At 44.6% G+C, this 22,641-nt stretch overlaps 1 protein-coding gene across 2 annotated transcripts in view; it reads right to left on the bottom strand.

Moving 5' to 3' along the window:
• The window catches only part of smarcal1 (SWI/SNF related, matrix associated, actin dependent regulator of chromatin, subfamily a-like 1), a 124,853-nt gene that overhangs the window by 73,092 nt on the left and 29,120 nt on the right, over positions 1–22,641 (bottom strand). For both annotated transcript variants that reach the window (XM_048535072.2, XM_048535074.2), the window contains exons 6-7: positions 1,773–1,956; positions 167–317 (exon numbers count right to left, since the gene is read on the bottom strand). In XM_048535072.2, the coding sequence (XP_048391029.1) occupies positions 167–317; positions 1,773–1,956 (335 nt within the window). The remainder of the gene's footprint in view (positions 1–166; positions 318–1,772; positions 1,957–22,641) is intronic.

Below are 22,641 nucleotides of genomic sequence, written 5' to 3' on the forward strand. Positions count from 1 at the left end.
TCCAACAACACACTCCCTTGAAGTCTGCCTGTAAGTTACAGCTGTTATATTATTCTCTCTCCAAAGGAATACTTAACTACAAGCCCCCTGTTTCTTCTAGTTAACAGGATGAATGTTCTGAATTGGAGAGGCAGTCTCTCTCATTGTGGAACAGAACAGCATATACCTGTGCCCAGGTAAATCGGACAGAGGATGGAGTAATGACGAGCACTGGCCATTCTTTGCGATAAACTGCAGCGATGCAAATGGCCTGAAGTGTCTTTCCAAGTCCCATGTCATCAGCCAACAGCAAACGGCCTTCCCGAGATATGGCAAAACTGTGAAAACACAAATTTTCAAAGTACCATTACCAGGAAACACAGGATTTGTCTCAAAGCATATACATGAGAGGCCAATCAGCCCATGCATCCAGGAAAAACCCACTGTTTTCTCCAAGACAGTTTTAACTGATCTGTGCCAATGCTAGGACTGAAGCATTTCAAATCACGAATAAAGACAGTGTACTGCTAAGGCCGGGATGAACTAGAAGAATCATTGCAAAGGATTCAGAAACAGCTGTTAAAGAGAGAAATACAAATATTTGAAAAATAGTATTTGAATAGAAAGGGTGTGGGTAAGAGAGGAAGGAGAATCAAATGAAGGGAAAAGCGGTTCAGTGTTCCTGTATAAGCCTGATGGGCTGAATGGTCTCAATCTATGATTGGCAGCATCAAACTTTGATCATTTATGTCGGAAACCCGATTTAATAACACAAATGTAACAGTGAATAATGGAAACTTAGGAATTGTTGACAGAAAAAAAGACATGCCGTTGAAATTTTCACCTTGGGACCACAAATTCAAGATTTTCAGCAAAAAAGTTTGGAATGAGATGAGGAAAAACTTCTTCATTCAGAGGATTTGGAATGCACGGCCTGGGAGAGTGGTTTCAAAAGAGAGTTGGAGATATATTTGAACATGAAGCATTCAGAGGGCTGCAGCAATTGGGCTGGAGAATGGGACTAGCTGAGTAACTGTTTTGGGAGCTAGCACAAGAATGATGGGTTGAATAGCTTCCTGCCATACCGTAAAATTCTATGATTCTATGGTCTTGCACTATTTGAGACAGAATTGGAAGGACACTAAACCTCAAATGGAACAACAATTTAAACTTCATGAGAAGAGTGTTTTGATTGGTTAGAAAGTGAACTCCAATCAGTATAGGCACTTCCATGGAGAATGCCACCACAACTTTCGATTAGTTGAAAAATTCTCAATGCCTGGACATGTTTATCCTATTTGTAAAGGGCAGGGCCTTGTGCATGAATACAAGCAGTGTAGCTTATTATGTGGAAGTTACAAGTCTGACAGATGATCTTGAATTGATTGTTAGTCTAACTTTTAGCACTGATGCAGAGGCCCTGGTGTTGGACTGGGACGGACATGGCCAGAAATCACACAAAATAGGTTAGGTTTTCAAATAAACCCGTTGGACTATAACTTGATGTCGTGTGATTTCTGACCTAATTCTTAGCTCACGATTTTCAGGCATTTGCTGTTCAATCCAATATCAGATGTTTCTTTTTACAGTGATCCTCAAGTTCTATGTGACCAACTGATTAATGGAAACTTGTTACACTCCAAGAGTGGAATTAAAAAATGGGTTTCACTTGGGTAAGCATTCAGTAAGCTGCCTGCAGTCCAGAACAGGCACTGGTTGCATTAAACAGCAACCTTTTCATTGAGACCCTCCTCCAAAAATTCAAACACATAAACCAACAGACTGAAACTTACTTCACTCCATCCCTTTGGAATGGCATTAGGCTATGGACCAGTTTGGGATCGACAGCTGACAAATCCGCTTCTGGGACTTCAAGAGGCTCCAGAGAGGTCTTTTCAAATTGGGGCAGGAAGATGTCCAGCACCCCTCTCGGGAATGGCTCTATTTGCACAGCAGAGATCTTTGAAAGAGCATCAACTGAAAAACACACCAAACAGCCGAGAATAAGGAAAACTGTTATCTGAAAAGGAACAGTGTGATGTACACAGAGAAAGCAGGGGAGCAGAACAAAATTAAGTGTCATTTGGACAGTGGTACAGACACATTGGGCCTAATGGCCACATTCTGCATTATAAAACTTGATATAATTGGCAATTTAAAGAGAGTAACATTTGTACAGCACATTTCACTACCTTAGGATATCACAAAGTGTTTTATAGCCAATGAAGAACATTTTGAAATGGAGTCACCGTTATAAGACAGGATATGCAGCAATTATTTACTACAGCAAGAGCAATCTGATAAATGACCAGGCAACTTTATTCAGTGGTGTGAGTTGGGGTCCATATTGACCACGACACAGCAAGAACTACTTGATCTACACTGCAGTACTTCCACGGATCTCTTCTGTCCAACCAAGAAAAAAAGTTAGGAATGAGGTTTAGTCTGTCGTTCAAAATACAGCATCACTGACAGCAAAGCATTTTCTTAGTAGTGACTCACTGAGAGCAAGGCTCTCCCTCAGTACTGACCAGCTGACAGGATGACATTCCCTCAGTACCAACTCTCCAACTGTACAGCACTCCTTCAGTACTGAAACCCCAATAATGCAGCAATCCCTCAGTACTGACGCTCTGACACCTCGCCACACCCCACAGCTCCTCCCATGCAAAAGGTGTAATGCTTGCCTATTTAGACATACATTCTAGGTGAAGCTGCAATGTAACTGCACATCATTCAATCTAGTCCACTGTATTCATTGTTCACAGTGTGGTCTCCTCTGCACTGGGGAGCCAGTATAGAGGAGAACATACTGTTGTGTGTTCTGCTTCATGTAGACTTGACACCCCGGCCATGCCCAACAGTGTCCTACAAGCTGATGGGGTCTCCATATGCTGCATGGGCTGCACGGTGTCCTCAGGCAAGGCGAAGGGCAGGGGGGTATGCTTCCTCATCAACACTTCCTGGTGCTTCAGTGTAGAGACCCTGGCAAGCCTCTGCTCTCTGGACCTAGAATACCTTACTACCTACGACAAGAGTTCATCTCCGCCATCCTGACAGCAGTCTACATACAACCCCACGGAAATGTGAAAAATGCCCTAGACAAGACTTACACCGCCACAAACATCCCGGAGGCAAAATTCTGAGGCCCTATTCATTGCGGCTGGCGACTTCAACCAAACCAACCTCAAGCAGGTGATGCCAAAATACCACCTATACATCCCTTGCCCTACCAAAGGACCATTGTTTTGGACCACTGTTACACAACCAAAGATACCTATCACTCAAACCCCTGCCAACACTTTGGAAAATTAGATCACAGTGCCGTGTTCCTCTTCCCAGATTATAAGCAGAGCAGGAGAATCTTTCATGAAACGAAGTACACTGCTGGCCTGAGGCAGCAGAAGACTGGGCCGTGTTCAAGTGTTCAAAGGAAAACTTAGACGAGTATACCAGCACGGTCATGGGCTTCATTAGCAAATGTGTGGAGGACTGCATACCAAAGAAATCAATCCAATTGTTTGTAAAACCTAACCGTAAACCTTGAATGAACCAGGAAATCTACTCTCTTCTGAAGACCAGGCGTGCAGCATTCAAGTCAGGTGGCACAGACCAATACAGAAAATCCGGATATGACCTCCACAAAGCCATCAGGGAGGCCAAGAGGCAGTACCAGACCAAGTTAGAGGCCCAGACCTACCAAGAAGACTCCTGCCATCAATGGCAAGGCCTAAACGACATTACGGGATACCAAATGAAACACATGGACAATGACACATCTCTCCCTGACATGCTCAATGCTTTTACTGCTCGGTTTGAGCAGAATACCACCGGTGTGGCAACGCCTGACCCGACAGCCCCAGGCACAACTGTTCCCTCTGTCACTGCTTCAGAAGTCAGATCTGACGTCCTGGGAGTCAACCCAAGGAAAGTAATGAGTCCGGACAGTGTCCCCAGCTGAGCACTAAGATCTTGTGCTGACCAACCTGCGGAGGTATTCACATACATCTTCAAACTCTGCCTCCCATGAGCTGAAGTCCCCACCTGCTTCAAGAAGACTGTCATCATCCCAGTACCCAAGAAAACACACACAGTGTGCCTTAATGAGACCACTCAATAGTTCTGACCCCAATAATCATGAGCTGCTTCGAGAAGTCATGGCTCACATCAACTCCAGTCTCCCAAACTGCCTCAAACCCCCATAGCTTGCCTACCGACATAACAGGTCCACAGAGGATGCCATATCCCTATCCCTGCACTCATCCCTAGAATATCCAGACAACAAAAATCCCTACTTCAGACTCCTGCTTCTTGACCACAGCTCTGCCTTCAACACCATTATCCTCTCCAGACTGACCTCAAAACTGCGTAACTTTGGTCTTGGTTCTGTCCTCTGCAACTGGATCCTCAGCTTTCTGATCCATTGCCTTTAATCAGTGAAGACACCTCCTCCACAACAACACTCAATATGGGAGATCCCGCACCCCCCACAAGGATATGTCCTCAACACACGAATGTACTCCCTGTACAGGTGTGTTGGCAAATTTCAAACGAACACAATCTACAAGATCGCTGATGACACTGCCGTAGTGGACAGATATCAAACAACAACGAGTCAAAATACAGAAGTGCGATAAAAGGCTTGGTGATGTAGTGAAATGAAACAATCTGTCTCTTCTGCCACTTTTACAATAGTCATGGAAAAGAACAGGTACATACAGCAGGGTAAGTTTTATAACTGGGGCAAGGGTAATTACAAATCTGTCAGGCAAGAATTTTGTAACAATAAACGGGAACAGATGCTGTCAAGGAAGAGCACTATTGAAATGTGGAGATTGTTTTAGGAATGCAGACTGCGTGTGCTCGATATGTTTGTCCCTAGCAGGCAGGTAAGATGCGGTCGAGTGAGGGAGCCATGGTTCTCAACAGAGGTCGAATGTCTGGCTAAGAGGAAGAAGGATGTTCATGTAAGGTTTAGGAAACAAGTAACAGAAAAGGCTCTAGAGGGTTATAAATTATCCAGGAAGGAGCTGAAGAAAGGGCTTAGGAGAGCGACAAGGGGACATGAGAAAATCTTGGCAGATAGGATCAAGGAAAACTCCAAGCCTTTTTACACGTATGTGAGGAATAACAGAATGACCAGACAAAGGGTAGGCCCGATCAAGGATTGTAAAGGGAATTTGTGCACAGAGCCTAAAGAGATAGGAGAGGTACTTAATGAATACTTTTCTTCGGTATTCACAACTCAGAGGGACCTAGCTGTAGAGGAGGACAGTGTGAAGCTGGTAGGCTGGAGGAGGCCAATGTTAGTAAGGAAGATGTGCTAGGAATTTTGAGGAGGTTGATAAGTCCCCCGAGCCTGATTGGACTTATCCAAGGATGGGAAGCGAGGGAAGAGATCGCAGGGCCTTTGGCGATATCTTTTCATCCTCACTGTACACGGGTGTAGCGCCAGACGTCTGGAAAGAGGCAAACGTCATTCCCTTGTTCAAAAAAGGGAATAAAGACAGCCCCGGAAATTACAGGCCAGTTAGTCTTATGTCAGTGGTGGCTAAATTATTGGAAAGGGCTCTGAAAGATAGGATTTAAAATCACTAGGAAAGGCACAGTTTGATTCGTGATAGTCAACATGGATTTGTGAGGGGTGTATCATGCCTCACAAACCTTACTGAATTCTTTGAAGAGGTGACCAAACACGTGGATGAAGGTAGAGCAGTGGATGTGGTATACATGGATTTAAGTAAGGCTTTTGATAAGGTTCCTCATGATAGGCTCATGCAGAAGGTAAGGAGGCATGGGATACGGGGAAATGTGGCTGATTGGATTCAGAATTGGCTGACCGTCAGAAGACAAAGGGTGGTCGTGGACGGAAAATATTCAACATGGTGCTCAGTTATGAATGGTGTACCACAAGGATCTGTCCTGGGTCCTATTCTATTTGTGATTTTTGTAAATGATTTGGACAAAGGAGTGGAAGGGTGGCTTACAAGCTCGCAGATGATACAAAGGTGGATTGAGTTGTGGATAGTGCAGAGGGCTGCTCTTGGTTATAAAGGGACATTGATAGGATGCAGAGCTGGGCTGAGAAGTGGCAGATGGAGCTTAATCCTGAAAAGTGTGAGGTGATTCATTTTGTAAGGACAGATTTGAAAGCAGAATACAGGGTTAACGGAAAGATTCTTGGCAGTGTGGAGGAGCAGAGAAATCTTGGGGTTCATGTTCACAGTTCCCTGAAAGCTGGCGCCCAGGTGGATTGAGTTGTTAAGAAGGCGTATGGTGTATTAGCTTTCCTTAATAGAGGGATTGAGTTCAACAGCCATGAAGTTTTGTTCTAGCTATACAAAAGCCTGATTCAGCCACATCTGGAGTATTGTGTCCAGTTCTGGTCGCTTCATTACAGGAAAGATGTGGAAGCATGGGAAAAGGCGCAGAGATTTACCAGGATGCTGCCTGGAATGGAGGGAAGGTCTTACGAGGAAAGATTGAGACAGCTAGGGCTTTTCTCTTTAGAATGACCAAGAATGAGAGGTGACTTGATAGAGGTGTACAAAATGATCAGAGGTACACATAGCGTGGACAGCCAGAGACTTTTTCCTGGGGTGGAGGTAGCTATTACGAGGGGGCATAGTTTTAAAATGAGTGGAGATAGATGTAGGGGAGACATCAGAGGTAGGTTCTTTACTCAGAGAGTGGTCGAGGCATGGAATGCATTGCTGGAGAGGCTAGTGAAGTCGGCCTCATTAGGGTCATTTAAGCCGCTATTCGACAGGCATATGGATGACAGTATAAGGTAGGGGCGGAGGTTTGATAGACCTTAGGATTAGGGTAAAAGTTCGGCACAACTTTGTGGGCCAAAGGGCCTGTACTGTGCTGTACTGTTCTACGTTCTCAATGTTGGCAAAACTAAAGAACTGATCACTGACTTCAGAAAGAATGGAGGAGAACACGCTTCCATCTACGTCAACTGAACTGAGATTGAGAGAGTAAATAGCATCAGGTTTCTCAGTGTAATGATAACTGATGATGTGTCCTGGGCTTGTCGCATCAGTCAGGAAGGCACAGGAAATTTGGCATGTCCATAATGTCCCTCACAAACTTCTACAGATGCACCACTGAAAACATTCTGTCCAGGTGCATAACGGACTGGTACGGCAACTGCTCTGCCCAGGACTGTATGAAACTACAGAAGGTAGTGTGCACAGCCCAGACCATCATGGAAGTCAACTTTCCGTGGGCTCTATTTATACATCTCCCTGCTGCAGAAAGGTGGCCAACATCATCAAAGACCCATCACTCCCTGGTAATGATCTCTTATAACCTCTTCCATCAGGCAGAAGATACAGAAGCCTGAACACACACAGAAGCAGGTTCAGGAACAGCTTCTTTCTGGCTGTTATCAGACTGTTGAATTAACTCTAGGTGCAAATAATGTAACCTGTATGCCTCTGAGTCTTTTTGATCTGTACATCCTTTGCTTACTGTGATCTGCTTGTGCTGCTCAAAAACAAAGCTTTTTGCTGTATTTCGTTACGTGACAATAAAATCAATCAGTCAATCAAAATGCAGAATGGGTGACTGCTTTGCAGAACAGCTACATTTTATCTGTAAAAAAATGACCCTGAACTTCATCTCATTTTCCGCTTGGGGATACTATGCCCTCCATGACTCAACATCAAGTTCAATAACCTTAGATAATTACACAGCACCATATCCTAGTCCTGTCACGATATGGGTTGATTTCAGCACAGTCAACCTACTCTCAGCTCCCATTATCACTTATTACTAATAATCTCATCTGCCTACCTATTTCATATCTCTCTGTCTGGGTTCCGTGTCTACCCAACTGTTCACCTCTCCCTGTGTCTCATTGTCAGCATTAATATCACTTTTTTATCTAGCTGCTATCAGTTCTAATGAAGTCAGAAGTCACATGACACCGGGTTTATCTGTAATTACAAGCTTTTGAAGCGCTGCTCCTTCATAGAACATAGAACAATCCAGCGCAGAACAGGTTCTTCAGCCCTCAATGTTGTGCCAACCTGCAAACTAATCTAAGCTCCTTCCCCTACACTATCCCATCATTATCCATTTGCTTATCCAAGGACTGTTCAAATGCCCCTAATGTGGCTGAGTTAATTACACTGGCAGGCAGAGCCTTCCACGCCCTTACCACTCTCTGAGTAAAGAACCTGCCTCTGACATCTGTCTTAAATCTATCACCCCTCAATTTGTAGCTATGCCCCCTCGTACAAGCTGAAGTAATCATCCTCGGAAAAAGACTCACTGCCCACCCTATCTAATCCTCTGGTCATCTTGTATGTCTCTATTAAATCCCCTCTTAGCCTCCTTCTCTCCAATGAGAACAGACCCAAGTCCCTCAGCCTTTCTTCATAGGGCCTGCGCTCCAGACCAGGCAACATTCTGGTAAATCTCCTCTGTACCTTTTCCAATGCTTCCACATCCTTCCTGTAATGGGGCGACCAGAACAGCACGCAATATTCCAAATGAGGCCGCGCTAGCGTTTTGTACAGTTGCAGCATGACATCACGGCTCTGGAACGCAATCCCTCTACCAATAAAACCCAACACACTATAAGCCTTCTTAACAGCAGTATCACCTCTCGGCCCAATTCTGCAGTTTATCCAAGTCTCCCTGCAACCTGTAACATTCTTCCACACTGTCTACCACTCCACCGACTTTAGTGTCATCTGCAAACTTACTAACCCATCCACCTATGCCTGCGTCCAATTCATTTATAAAAATGACAAACAGTAGTGGTCCCAAAACAGATCCTTGAGGCACACCACTAGTAACCGGACTCCAGGCTGAATATTTTCCATCAAATGCATTCTTACAGAAAGCCAGTTTCTAATCCAAACTGCTAAATCTCCCCCAAACCCGTGCCTCTGTATTTTTTCCAATAGCCTACCATGTGGAACCTTATCAAAGGCTTTACTGAAGCCCATGTACACCATGTCAACTGCCCTACTCTCATCCACATGCTTGGTCATCTTCTCAAAAAACTCAATGAGGTTTGTGAGACACGACCTGCCCTTGACGAATCCACGCTGACTATCTCCAATCAAATTGTTGCTTGCTACATGATTATAAATCCTATCTCTTATAATCCTTTCCAAACTTTTTCCTACAACAGACCTAAGGCTCACAGGTCTATAATTACCTGGGTCATCCCTACTGCCCTTCTTGAACAAGGGCACAACGTTTGCAATCCTCCAGTCCTCTGGTACTAAACCTGTAGACCATGAGGACTCAAAGATCAAGGCCAAAGGCTCCGTCACCTCCTCCCTAACTTCCCAGACAATCTTTGGAACAATACCATCTGGCCCAGGGGATTTATCTACCTTCACACCTTCTAGAATTGATAACACCTCCTCCTTACTCACCTTAATCCTTTCAATTCTAGTAGCCCGTAACTCAGTCATCTCCTCTACAATATTGTCCTGTTCCTCAGTGAAAACAGATGAGAAATAATCATTTAGCACCTCTCCAATCTCCACAGGGTCCACACACAACTTCCCATTTCTGTCTTTGACTGGCCCTATTCCTACCCTAGTCATCCTGTTATTACTCGCACACCGATAGAAAGCTTTAGGGTTCTCCTTTATCCTACCTGCTAATGTCTGCTCATGTCCCCTCCTTGCTCTTCTTAACTCTCTCTTTAAATCCTTCCTAGCTAATCTGTAATTCTCCATCGCCTCATCTGAACCATCTCGTCTCATCGTCACATAAGCCTCCCTCTTCCGCTTAACAAGAGATACAATTTCTTTAGTAAACCACGGTTCCCTTACCTTATCACTTCCTCCCTGCCTGACAGGGACATACCTATCTTGGACATGCAATATCTGTTCCTTATACCAGCTCCACATTTCGATTGTCCCCCTCCCCTGCATTTTGCTAACCCATTCTATGCCTCCTAAGTCTTACCTAATCGCATTATAATTGCCCTTTCCCCATCTATAACTCTTACCCTGTGGCATGTTCCTATCCCTTTCCATTGCTAAAGTAAACATAACTGAATTATGGTCACTCTGTCCAAAGTGCTCACCTACCACTAAATCAAACACCTGGCCTGGTTCATTACCAAGTACCAGATCCAGTGTGGCCTCCCCTCTTGTCGGACCTTCGACATACTGTGTCAGGAAACCGTCCTGCATTGGACAACACAGGTGAACTGTCTTCTGATGAAAAATCATTGGACTCAAAGGGTTAACTTTAGTTTCTCCCCACAGATGCTGCCAGTCCCAGAGTTTCACCATCAGATTAGATTCCCTACAGTGTGGAAATGGACCCTTCTGGTCAACAAGTCCACACTGCCCCTTGAAGCATCCCACTCAGACACATCCCCCTATAACCGACACACCCCTGCACACTATGGGCAATTTAGCATGGCCAATCCACCTAGCCTGCACATCTTTTGACTGTGGGAGGAAACCGGAGCACCCGGAGGAAACTCACGCAGACATGGGGAGAACGTGCAAGCGCCACACAGTCAGTCGCCCGAGGCTGGAATCGAACCCGGGTCCCTGGCGCTGTGAGGCTGCAGTGCTAACCATTGAGCCACCGTGCCGCCCAATTCTATTTTCTATTTTTACAGAGCCATACAGCACAGAAACAGGCCCTTTGGTCCAACCCATCGAATTTTCTCCTCAATATCTCTCGTTATCCAGTGTTCCCTATTCCTGCCAGCCTTGCCCTTTGCGCTAACAGAAACTTGCTGTCCCTGAACTCATGGTATTTTACATTTGAAAGTCTCCCTCTTCACTGCTGTCCCTTTACCTGGGAAACTAAACTAATCCCATTTGCCTGCATTTGGTCCATAACACTCTAAATCTTTCCAATTCAAATGCCATTTAAATGTTGTAACTTTACATGCATCTATCACTTCCCTTGGCAGTTCATTCTACATGCAAACCATACTCAGTGCCAAAAAATTGCCAGCCCAGTCCCTTTTAAATCTTTCTCCTCTCACCTTCGAATTATGCCCTCCGATTTTGTTTCAGAAGTCCAACATCGATAGTTGTATCAGAGATAATAGGAACTGCAGATGCTGGAGAATCCGAGATAACAAGGTATGGAGCTGGATGAACACAGCAGGCCAAGCAGCATCTTAGGTCAGGAAAGCTGACATTTCAGGCCTACACCCTTCTAGATGAAGTGTATAGGCCCGAAACGTCAGCTTTCCTGCTCCTAAGATGCTGCTTGGCCTGCTGTGTCCATCCAGCTCCACACCTTGTTATCCCCAACATCGATAGTTCTTTTGTTTTATATTATTACATATCATTATAAAAAGAGGTGTCTGAGATACTGGAAGATCTGTAAACTAATTTAAAACATACAATTTAAAAAAGGAATTGTACTTAAAAATCAACTAGTCAAAGAATACTGACTGCAGCACATCGATTGAGATTGCCATAGTGTTAAGGAAATGGATGGGGAAGAACTTGTTAAGTGTGTTAAAAAAATCATTCTCAATCAATATGTAGATAGAAGGAGCAAGTCTCCAAAAGCTTGTGTTTTCAAATAAATCTGTTAGACAATAAGCTGGTGTCTCATGATTTCTGACCTTGTCCACCCCAGTCCAACACTGGCACCTCTACAATATGTAGATGATCTTACTACAGAAGGGACAAAACTCAAACTCCTCATGGGAAATAATGCAGGGCAAGTGACTGAGGTGTTAGCGAGGGTGCAATTTGGGCCCAGTGACCATAATTCTACCTGCTTTTAATAATTCCGGAATAGGTTTTTGAGAAGATTTGTAGCTTGGGCTGTTAACTCGGGTTGGGACTTCCCAACGTACACGAGCTGGAGGTCCCCTCAGGTTTATTGTCTCACTGCTGGGTACACCGACATTCAGACCAGCAAAAGAACTATAAAGGAGACTGAAACACCTAGTAGATGGCTCAAACCACTCCATCCACTCAGCCCAAGACTTACTCAACATCATTTTGGACATCAGAATAATTGAGGATGAGATCATGGTCTCCTTCGATGTGATTGCACTATTCACCTCCATAAACATCCCCCTAACTAAGGAAACACTAGACAGACAGGGATACGGTCAACCGACAACACCAACAGCATCAGCAAAGATAGCACCCTCAAGCTACTGGGTCTGCGCCTCACAACCCACTTCACCTTCAACAGCAAGGTGTATGGGCAAATAAACAGAACATGCATGGGATCAATATCAGGATTAATAGTGGAAGCCGTAATACAAAGACTGAACAGACTGTCCTTCCCACTAACTGACCAAAACTATGGGTCCACTATGTGGATGACACCTTTGCCATTATCAAACACTCTAAACTGGAGGAAACTCATCTACTCAAACAACATCTTCACCAGCGTCAAACTCACCAAAGGAAAGGAGAACAACAACAGACTTCCCTTCCTGGACATAATGGTCAAATGCAAGGCCAATGGTGAGCTTTAGACCAGTGTACACAGGAAGGCCACCCATATGGATCAGGTACTCAACTACAATAGCAATCATCCCAATATCCACAAATGGAGCTGCATCAAAACGCTGTTTAAGCGAGCCACAACCTGCTGAAGCACCCTGGAGCTAAGTAAGGCCGAGGAAGAGCACCTATACAGTATCTTTAGAAACAACGGTTACCTGAAAAACACAGTCCACTGATGCCCACACAACAGTCCACAACGAGAAGACACAACATGTCCAGAGACACTAGTCGCCCTATCACACATTAAGGACATATCTAAAATGGCCACCAGACTACTCTCTCCTCGCCGGCTCCTCGCCCAACCCCAGGAATCACTGTAGCCCACAAACCAACAGCTACACTATGACAGCCACTGACGACCACAACAAAGTCCACGTTATTTACAAGATACTATATAAAGACTGCCAGAAACATTACACAGGGCAAACCAGAAGGAAACTAGCCAACAGGATTCACAAACACCAACTAGCTACCAAGAAACATGACCAACTATCACTCATTTCAATACTGACAGAGGGACACCAATTCAACTGGAACAATGTAGCCATCCTAGGACAAGCCAAGCAAAAACACACACAAGAATTCTTGAAGGCCTGGCACTCAACTGGAACTCCATTAACATACATATAGAGTTGGACCCCATATACCAAGCACTAAGAAACAACTCGGAAATGATGCCACCTGTGCCAACAAACTGAGACACAAAAATACCAAACAGGGCAGAACACCGACGCTTCATTGGAGGCACACTGATGATGTTACCTAGTATGGTGATGAAACATCTGCAAACATGCTCGGCAAGTAAGTCAACAACCACAGTTACAGAACAGGACAGACCTGGTCTCCGAGTCTAGGCTCTGAATTGGGGCAAGGCTAATATTTATGATATCAGATAGGAACTTTCAAAAGTTAATTGGGGGAGGCTGTTTGCAGGTAAAATGACACTTGGAAAATAGGAGGCTTTCAAATGTAAGATAACAAGAATTCAGGGATAGCAAAGTCCTGTTCATGTGAAAGGCAAGGGTGGTAGGAGTAGGGGGACACAGGATGACTAGAGATACTGAGGCTCTGATCGAGAAAAAGAAGTGTATGTCAGGTATAGACAGCTGGGATCAAGTGAATTCCTTGAGGAGTTCAGGGGTGTAGTATACTTAAGAGGGGAAATCAGGAGGGCAGAAACGGCACAGGAGAATTCGAAGAGATTCTACAAGTATATTAAGGATGAAAGAGTAACCAGGGACAGAATGGGGCCCATTAAAGATCAATGAGGCCATCAATATGTGGAACCACAGAGAGAGGTGAGATCCTATACAAATATTTCATGTCAGCATTGACTGAGCGGAAAGACATAGGAGCTAAGGAACTCAGGAACCAAATCATGATATCTTGAAAAGAGTCCTCATTACAGAAGAGGAGGTGTTGGGGGTGTTAAAATGCATAAAGGTAGTTAAATCCCAGGACCTGATCAGGTGTATCCAAGGACATGTGGGAAGCTAGGAAAGAAATTGCGGGGCCCTAGCAGAAATATTTGTATCATTGACAGTCATGGGTGAGGTGCCAGAAGACTAGAGGGTGGCTAATGTTGTAACAATATTTAAGAAAGGCTGCAAAGAAAAGCCAAGGAAGTACAGACGGGTGAGCCTGATGTCAGTGGTGGATAAGTATTTGGAAGGGATTCTCAGAGACAGGGTCTACATGTATTTGGAAAAGCCAGGACTGATTAGGCATAGTCAGCGTAGCTTTGTGCATGGGAAACAGGAGGTGATCAAGAAGATAGATGAAAGCAGAATAGTAAATGTTGTCTACATAGATTTTAGCAAGGCCTTCAACAAGGTTCTACAAGGTCTTGAAAATAGATGGGTTAGTAGGATTAGATCAAGGACAAGTAGCCAATTGGATACAAAATACAAGTAGGAGACAGAAGAGGGTTGTTAGAGGGTTATTGCTCAGACTGAAGCCTGGGATCAGCAGTGTACTACAAGGACTAGTGGTGAGTCTTCCGCTGTTAGTGATTTATATGAACTATTTGGGTGAGAATATAGGAGGCATAGTTCGTAAGTTTGCCCATTACACCAAAATTGGTGGGATAGTGGACTGTGAAGGAAGTTATTTAAGAGTACAAATGGATCTTCATCAATCGGACCAGTGGGCCAAGGATACACAGATGAAGTTTAATGTGGATAAATGTGAAGTGCTGCATTTTGGTAAGACAAACCAGAGCAGGCCTTAATAGTTAACGTGTTGCCAAACAAAGAAACCTAAGGTGTGGGCGTATAGTCCTTTGAAAATGGTATCACAGGGTGGTGAAGGCAACATTTGGCACACTTGCCTCCACAGGTCAAAGCACTGTGTACAGGAGTTGGGACATTGTGTTATGGCAGTAGAAGACATTGGTATGGCAACACTTGGAGTATTGCATACAATTCTTGTCCCCCTATGATAAGAAGCATGTTATTAAACTGGAAAGGGTGCAGAAAAGATTTATAAAGGATGTGACCGAGACTTGGACGCTTTGAGTTTTAAGGAGAGGCTGGATAGGCTGAGATTGTTTTCCCTGGAGCCTATAAGGCTGATGGATGACCTTACAGAGGTTTATAAAATCATGAGGGAGTACAGTCTAAAACTAGGGGGCCTAGATTTAACGTGAGAAGGGGAAGCCTGAAAGGGCGGTGTGTATATGAAACAAGTTGCCAGAGAAAGTGGTAGTGGTGAGTACAATTAAGACGTAAAAAAGATATTTGGACAGGTACATGGGTAGGAATTGTTTAGGAGGGACATAGACCAAACGCAGGCTAATGGGCTTTGTTCAATGGAGGAAACCTGGTCAGCTCCATTTCTGCAGCAGCAGCAGGAGTGGTGACAGCGAGGACCAGGGGGCTGCCACAAAGGTACGTTCTTCATTTCAGCGGCGGAACTGAGTGCGAGTGGTCGAATTGCGCTCTCAGAACATGAGTGAACTGAGGTATTTCGGCAGTGGCTCCCACTCGTCCTCCTCCTCTAACCGAAAAATAAGACTCTGTGGTGTGTTGTTAAGGCAAGGCTTTTCTTTTTCTTTTTTTTCATGGCGTGCTGGTAAGTTGAGTGATTGGTAAAATTTTTTTCATTTGAATTATCTACTATTTGATATTATAGTAGGACGAAGTTAAGCTTAAGAGTAAAAATGGCAGGAGATCCCAGATCCTTGTTATGCTCCTCTTGCTCAATGTGGGAGCTCAGGGACATGGCTGATGTCCCTGACTCCTAGACATGCAGGAAGTGTATCCAGCTGCAGCTCTCGTCAGACCGCATGACGGCTCTGGAGCTGCGGATGGACTCACTTCGGAACATCCGCGATGCTGAGGGGGTCGTGGATAGCACGTTCAGCAAATTGGTCACACCGCAGATTAAGACTGCTGAGAGGGAAAGGGCATGGGTGACCAAAAGGCAGAAATATAGCAGGAAGGCGGTGCAGGTGTCCCCTGCAGTCATCTCCCTCCAAAACAAGTATACCGTTTTGGATACTGCTAGGCAAGATGGCTCACCAGTGGAAGGCAGCAGTAGCCAGGTTCATGGCACTGTGGCTGGCTCTGCTGTACAGAAGGGCGGGAAAAAAAGAGTGGAAGGGTTACAGTCACAGGGAATTCGATTGTAAGGGGAGTAGATAGGCAGTTCTGTGTTCGAAAACGAGACTCCTGAATGGTATGGTGCCTCCCACGTGCACGGGACATCTCAGATCAACTGCAGGACATTCTGAAGGGGAGGGTGAACAGCCAGCAGACGTGGTGCATATACGCACCAATGATATAGGTAATAAACAGGTTGAGGTCCTACAAGAATTTAGGGAGTTAGGAGCCAAGTTAAAAAGTAGGACCTCAAAGGTTGCAATCTCAGGATTGCTACCAGTGCCATGTGCTAGTCAGAGTAGAAATGAAAGAAAAGGCAGGATAAATGAGTGGCTTGAGAGATGGTGCAGGTGGGAAGGGTTCAAATTTTTGGGACATTGGGGCTGGTTCTGGGGCAGGTGGGACCATTACAAATTGGATGGTCTACACCTGGGCAGGACTGGAACCAATGTCCTTGGGGCTGCTTTTGCTAATGCTGTGGGGGAGGGTTTAAACTAATGTGCCAGGGGGATAGGAACCAAATGAGGAGGGCAGTGGACAGTAAGTAGGTAGTAACTAAAGCCTGTAAAGAACAAGATAATGAAGTCAGTGTGACTAAGGGGAAAGAGTTGGCAGAGAGCAGATGATGAACACAAAGGTACAGGTGGTCTGAGTTGCATTTGTTTTAATGGGAGAAGCGTAGTAGGTCAGGCAGATGAACTTAGTGTTTGGATTAGTACCTGGGAGTATGACGTTATTGCTGTTACTGAGACTTGGTTGAGGGAAGGGCATGATTTGCCACTAAATATCCCAGGATATGGATGCTTCAGGTGGGATAGAGAGGGAGGTAAAAGGGGTGGAGGTGTTGCATTACTGGTCAAAGAGGATATCACAGCTGTGCTGAAGGAGGGCACTATAGAGGACCTGAGCATTGAGGCAATATGGGTAGAACTCAGAAATAGGAAGGATGCAGTAACAATGTGGGGGCTGTACTACAGGCCTCCCAACAGCGAGTGTGAAATAGAGGCACAAATATGTAAACAGATAATGGAAAGGTGTAGGAGCAACAGGGTGGTGGTGATGGGAGATTTTAATTTTCCCAACATTGACTGGGATTCACTTAGTGTTCAGGGTTTAGATGGAGCAGAATTTGTAAGGGGCATCCAGGAGGGCTTCCTAGAGCAGTATGTAAATAGTTCAACTTGGGAAGGGTTTATATTGGACCTGGTGTTGGGGAATGAGCCCGGGTCAGGTGGTTGAAGTTTCAGTAGGGAATTACTTTGGGAATAGTAATCACAATTCCGCAAGTTTTACAATACTCATGATAAAGACGAGAATGGTTCTAAAGGAAGAGTACTGAATTGGGAGAAGGCCAACTATAGGAAAATTCAGCAAGAGCTGGGGAATATGGATTGGGAGCAGCTGTTTGAGGGTAAATCCACATTTGATATGTGGGAGGCTTTTAAAGAGAGGTTGATTGGAGTTCAGATAGACATGTCGCTGTGAAAATGAGGGGCCCAAAATTGGACACAGTATTCTAAATGGGGCCTAACTAGACCCTTATAAAGCCTCAGAAGCACATCGCTGCTTTTGTATTCCAACCCTCTTGAGATAAATGACAATATTACATTCGCTTTCTTAATTACGGACTCTACCCGCAAGTTAACCTTTAGAGAATCCTGGACCAACACTCCCAGATCCCTTTGCACTTCTGATTTGCGAATTTTCTCACCAGTTAGAAAATAGTCCATGCATGTATTCTTTTTACCAAAGTGCAAAACCTCACATTTACTCACATTGAATTTCATCAGCCATTTCCTGGACCACTCTCCTAAACTGTCTAAATCTTTCTGCAGCTTCCCCACCTCCTCAGTACTACCTGCCTGTCCACCTATCTTGGTATCATCGGCAAACTTCGCCAGAATGCCCCCAGTCCCTTCATCCAGATCATTAACATATAAAGGTGAACAGCTGTGGCCCCAACACTGAACACTGCGTGACACCACCCGTCACTGGTTGCCATTCCGAAAAAGAGCCTTTTATCCCAACTCTCTGCCTTCTGTCAGACAGCCAATCCTCAATCCAAGCCAGTAGCTCACCTCGAACACCATGGGCCCTCACCTTGCTCAGCAGCCTCCGTGAGGCACCGTATCAAAGGCCTTTTGGAAGTCTATATAGATAACATCTACTGGGTTTCCCTGGTCTAACATACTTGTTACCTCTTCAAAGAATTCTAACAGGTTTGTCAGGAACGGCCTCCACTTACTAAAACCATGTTGACTTGTTTTAAGCTGACCCTGCACTTCCAGGAATTTAGAAATCTGGGTGTTCAGATCAATTGTATGCTAAAGGTGGAAACACCAGTCGATAGAGTGGTCAAGAAGGCATACAGCATGCTTTCATTCATCGAACAGGGTATGGAGTACAAGAGTTGGCAGGTCATGTTACAGTTGTATGGGACTTTTGTACAACTACATTTGGAATACTGCTTACAATTCCAGTTGCCACATTACCAAAAGGATGTTGATGCTTTGGAGAGGGTGGCGAGGAGGTTCACCAGGATGTTGCTTGGTATGGAGGGCGCTAGCTATGAAGAGAGGTTGAGTCGATTAGGATTATTTACATTAGAAAGGCGGAGTTTGAGGGGGGACCTGATTGAGGTCTACAAAATCATGAGAGGTATAGGCAAGGTGGATAGCAAGAAACCTTTTCCTAAGTGGGGGGCACTCAGTTACTGGGGGGTCACGATTTCAAGGTGAGAGGGGAAAATTTTAAGGGAGATATGTTTGGCACATTCTTAATGCAGAGGGTGGTGGGTACCTGTAACGTGTTGCCAGCAGAGGTGGTAGAAGCGGGCATGATAGCATCATTTAAGCTGTGTCTAGACAGATTCATAAATGGGCAGGGAGCAGAGGGATACAGATCCTTGGAAAGTAGGTGACAGGTTTAGATGGAGGATCTGGATCAGCACAGGCTTGGAGGGCCAAAGGGCCTGTTCCTTTGCTGTAATTTTCTTCGTTCTTTGTTAGCAAGGAGAATTGTAACCAAGTGCCTGTTTCTGTGCTGTATAACTCATTGAGTAAAAGTGGAAATTGCCAATTTTTGCGACCGTATTTTCAAAAATTTTTTTTTGAAGTATGGACTGAAAATTAGAAAAAATGGTCACTGCTTTACAATGGAGAGAAAGCATAAGGAGTCAAAAACTGGGTCAGAAGATGCCTACAAAAACAACATCAGGAAGATACTACATGGCCCGACACACTCATCACACTACCCTACATCAGGAGCACATCGGAACTAGCCACTAGAATCCTGTGACCACTGGGCACACAAGCCAACGTCAACCCTACGACAATTGCTCATCCGAACTGAAGACCCACTCCCTGCCATGGACATGACCGATGTCATCTATAAGAGCCCCTGCAGAGACTGTGAGAAACACTACATCGGACAAACAGGAAGGAAACTAAGTCGCTGTCTACAGGAATAGTGCCAGATGACTGGAGGATAGCAAATGTGGTTCCCCTGTTCAAGAAGGGGAGTAGACACAACCCTGGTAATTATAGGCCAGTGAGCCTTACCTCAGTTGTTGGTAAAGTGTTGGAAAAGGTTATAAGGGATAGGATTTATAATCATCTCGAAAAGAATAAATTGATTAGGGATAGTCAGCACGGTTTTGTGAAGGGAAGGTCGTGCCTCACAAACCTTATTGAGTTCTTTGAGAAGGTGACCAAACAGGTAGATGAGAGTAAACCGGTTGATGTGGTGTATATGGATGTCAGCAAGGCGTTCAATAAGGTTCCCCACAATAGGCTATTGTACAAAATGCGGAGGAATGGAATTGTGGGAGATGTAGCAGTTTGAATTGGAAATTGGCTTGCTGAAAGAAGACAGAGGGTGGTAGTTGATGGGAAATGTTCATCCTGCAGGCCAGTTACTAGTGGTGTACTGCAAGGGTCAGTTTTGGGTCCTCTGCTATTTGTCATTTTTATAAATGACCTGGATGAGGACGTAGAAGGATGGGTTAGCAAATTTGCAGACGACACTAAGTTCGGTGGAGTTGTGGATAGTGATGAAGGTTGCTATAGGTTGCAGAGAGACATAGATAAGCTGCAGAGCTGGGCTGAGAGGTGGTAAATGGAGTTTAATGCAGACAAGCGTGAGGTGATGCACTTTGGTAGGAGTAACTAGAAGGCAAAGTACAGGGCTAATGGTAAGGTTCTTAGTAGTGTAGATGAGCAGAGATATCTCGGTGTCCTTGTACACAGATCCTTGAAAGTTGCCACCCAGGTTGGCAGGGCTGTTAAGAAGGCATACAGTGTTTTAGCTTTTATTAATAGAGGGATTGAGTTCCGGAACCAAGAATTTATGGTGAAGCTGTACAAAACTCTGGTGCGGCCGCACTTGGAATATTGCATACAGTTCTGGTCACCGCATTATAAGAAGGATGTGGAAGCTTTGGAAAGGGTGCAGAGGAGATTTACTAGGATGTTGCCTGGTATGGAGGGAAGGTCTTACGAGGAAAGGTGAGAGACTTGAGGCTGTTTTCATTAGAGAGAAGAAGGTTGAGAGGTGACTTAATTGAAACATATAAAATAATCAGAGGGTTAGATAGGGTAGATAGGGAGAGACTTTTTCCTAGGATGGTGACGGCGAACACGAAGGGGCATAGCTTTAAATTAAGGGGTGAAAGATATAGGACAGATGTCAGAGGTAGTTTCTTTACTCAGAGAGTAGTAAGGGAATGGAACGCTTTGCCTGCAACGGTAGTAGATTTGCCAACTTTGGGTACATTTAAGTCATCATTGGATGAGCATATGGACATACATGGAATAGTGTAGGTTAGGTGCACTTGAGATCGGTATGACAGGTCGGCACAACATCGAGGGCCGAAGGGCCTGTACTGTGCTGTAATGTTCTATGTTCTATGTAAGGGTACACAAATACCAACTGGCTTCAAAAAGACACGACCAATACTCACTCATCTCAATCCACATGGATAAGGAGAACCACCAATTCAACTGGGTCAACACCAAAATCTTGGGACAAGCTAAGCAGAGATAGGCCCAGGAACCCCTAGAAGCCTGGCACTCCAAAGTAATTAATAAACACATAACTCAACCCCATATACACTCCATACGAAGGAAATTCGGAAGTGAGGCAATCCAGCTCAATGGCTTCAGAGTTGAAAAACCAAGCAGGAAAACATGCCGTCGCTTCATTGGAGGCTGCACTGATTACGTTACCCAGCATGGTAACAAACTATCTGTAGAACAACAAGCCAGTTCTGTGAGCCAACCAACGTCAAGACCCACAACACAAACTACAAATCTACTCCAAACCCTTAGAGTTATTTTCAGCTTTGGAAAAATAAATGAATCTAACTGCTGCATAGGTGGCAATGTTGGTTTTGGGGACACTGTACCCAGACAACACAGCATCTCCTGGGTGTGTTCAGCACAACTCTGCCCAGAGACAGTCTTTTGATTAGCTTTTCAATTGACACCATTTGTTGTGGATTCTGTTGAGTACAGCATAGAACCAGCCTCTGATTTGTCAGGTTGCAGTTTAACAAAAGATTCTGAGATAGGACTGAACCAAAGAGACTCCACTTTGGCCCAACAAGTCCACACCAACCCTCGGAGCATTCCACCCAGATCCATAGCCCTAACCCACATAATCTATACATCCCTGACTGCTATGGGCAATTTAGCATGGCCAATCCACCTAACAAGCACATCTTTGGACTGTGGGAGGAAACCAGAGCACCCGGAGGAAACCCATACAGACACAGGGAGAACGTGCAAACTCCACACAGAGAGTTGCCTGAGGCTGGAATTGAGCCCTAGTCCGTGGTGCTGTGAGGCAGCAGTGCTAACCACTGAGCCACTGTGCTGCCCTCAAATCATTCTTTCTCTTCCCTTTCTCTGTATAGTCAATGTTTCCCTCGCTCTGAAAAATTGCCTTCCCCAACTGTCAAAAGAGCAGAGAAAAGGAACACATTTGGAAAGTGAAAGAAATCATTCTAAAATGCAAAGTAACAAGAAAGACCAAGAGTCCAACCAAGCATCAGTGAACTATAGACAGCGAACACTGCTGTGCAAGTAACATTCAGGCATCATGGAAAAATTGTGGATGATGAAATAAACCCATACGGTTTTGTGATTTTGGGCTGGTGGTAAAGATCTTATCAATAAGGAAGTAAGGATCAATTTGATCTTTAATGAGAATGTACTATAGGCCCCCCCCAACAGTTAGAGAGAAATTGAGAAACAAATATGTAGGGAGATCGCAGATATATGTAAGCATAATAAGGTTGTAATAATGGGGGATTTTAATTTTCCAAACATTAACTGGGAGTGCCATAGTATTAGAAGTATGACTGGTGAAGGGGGAAAGGGCGCAGTCACCCCTTCTTTGCTCAAAGGCAGCCTTTTTAATGCAGAATTTAAGAATACATTAACATTCCAACACTTGAGTGTTAGGCAGTAGATATTGGACAAAAATTGTTTTGCAGGAAATCGGAGATGGTTTACACATTTGCTAAATGTTAGCAGTTATTGCTGAGTGTAAATGGTTATTTTAAACAGATT

This window comes from Stegostoma tigrinum, chromosome 7 (assembly GCF_030684315.1).
Source record: "Stegostoma tigrinum isolate sSteTig4 chromosome 7, sSteTig4.hap1, whole genome shotgun sequence".
Lineage (NCBI taxonomy): Eukaryota > Metazoa > Chordata > Chondrichthyes > Orectolobiformes > Stegostomatidae > Stegostoma > Stegostoma tigrinum.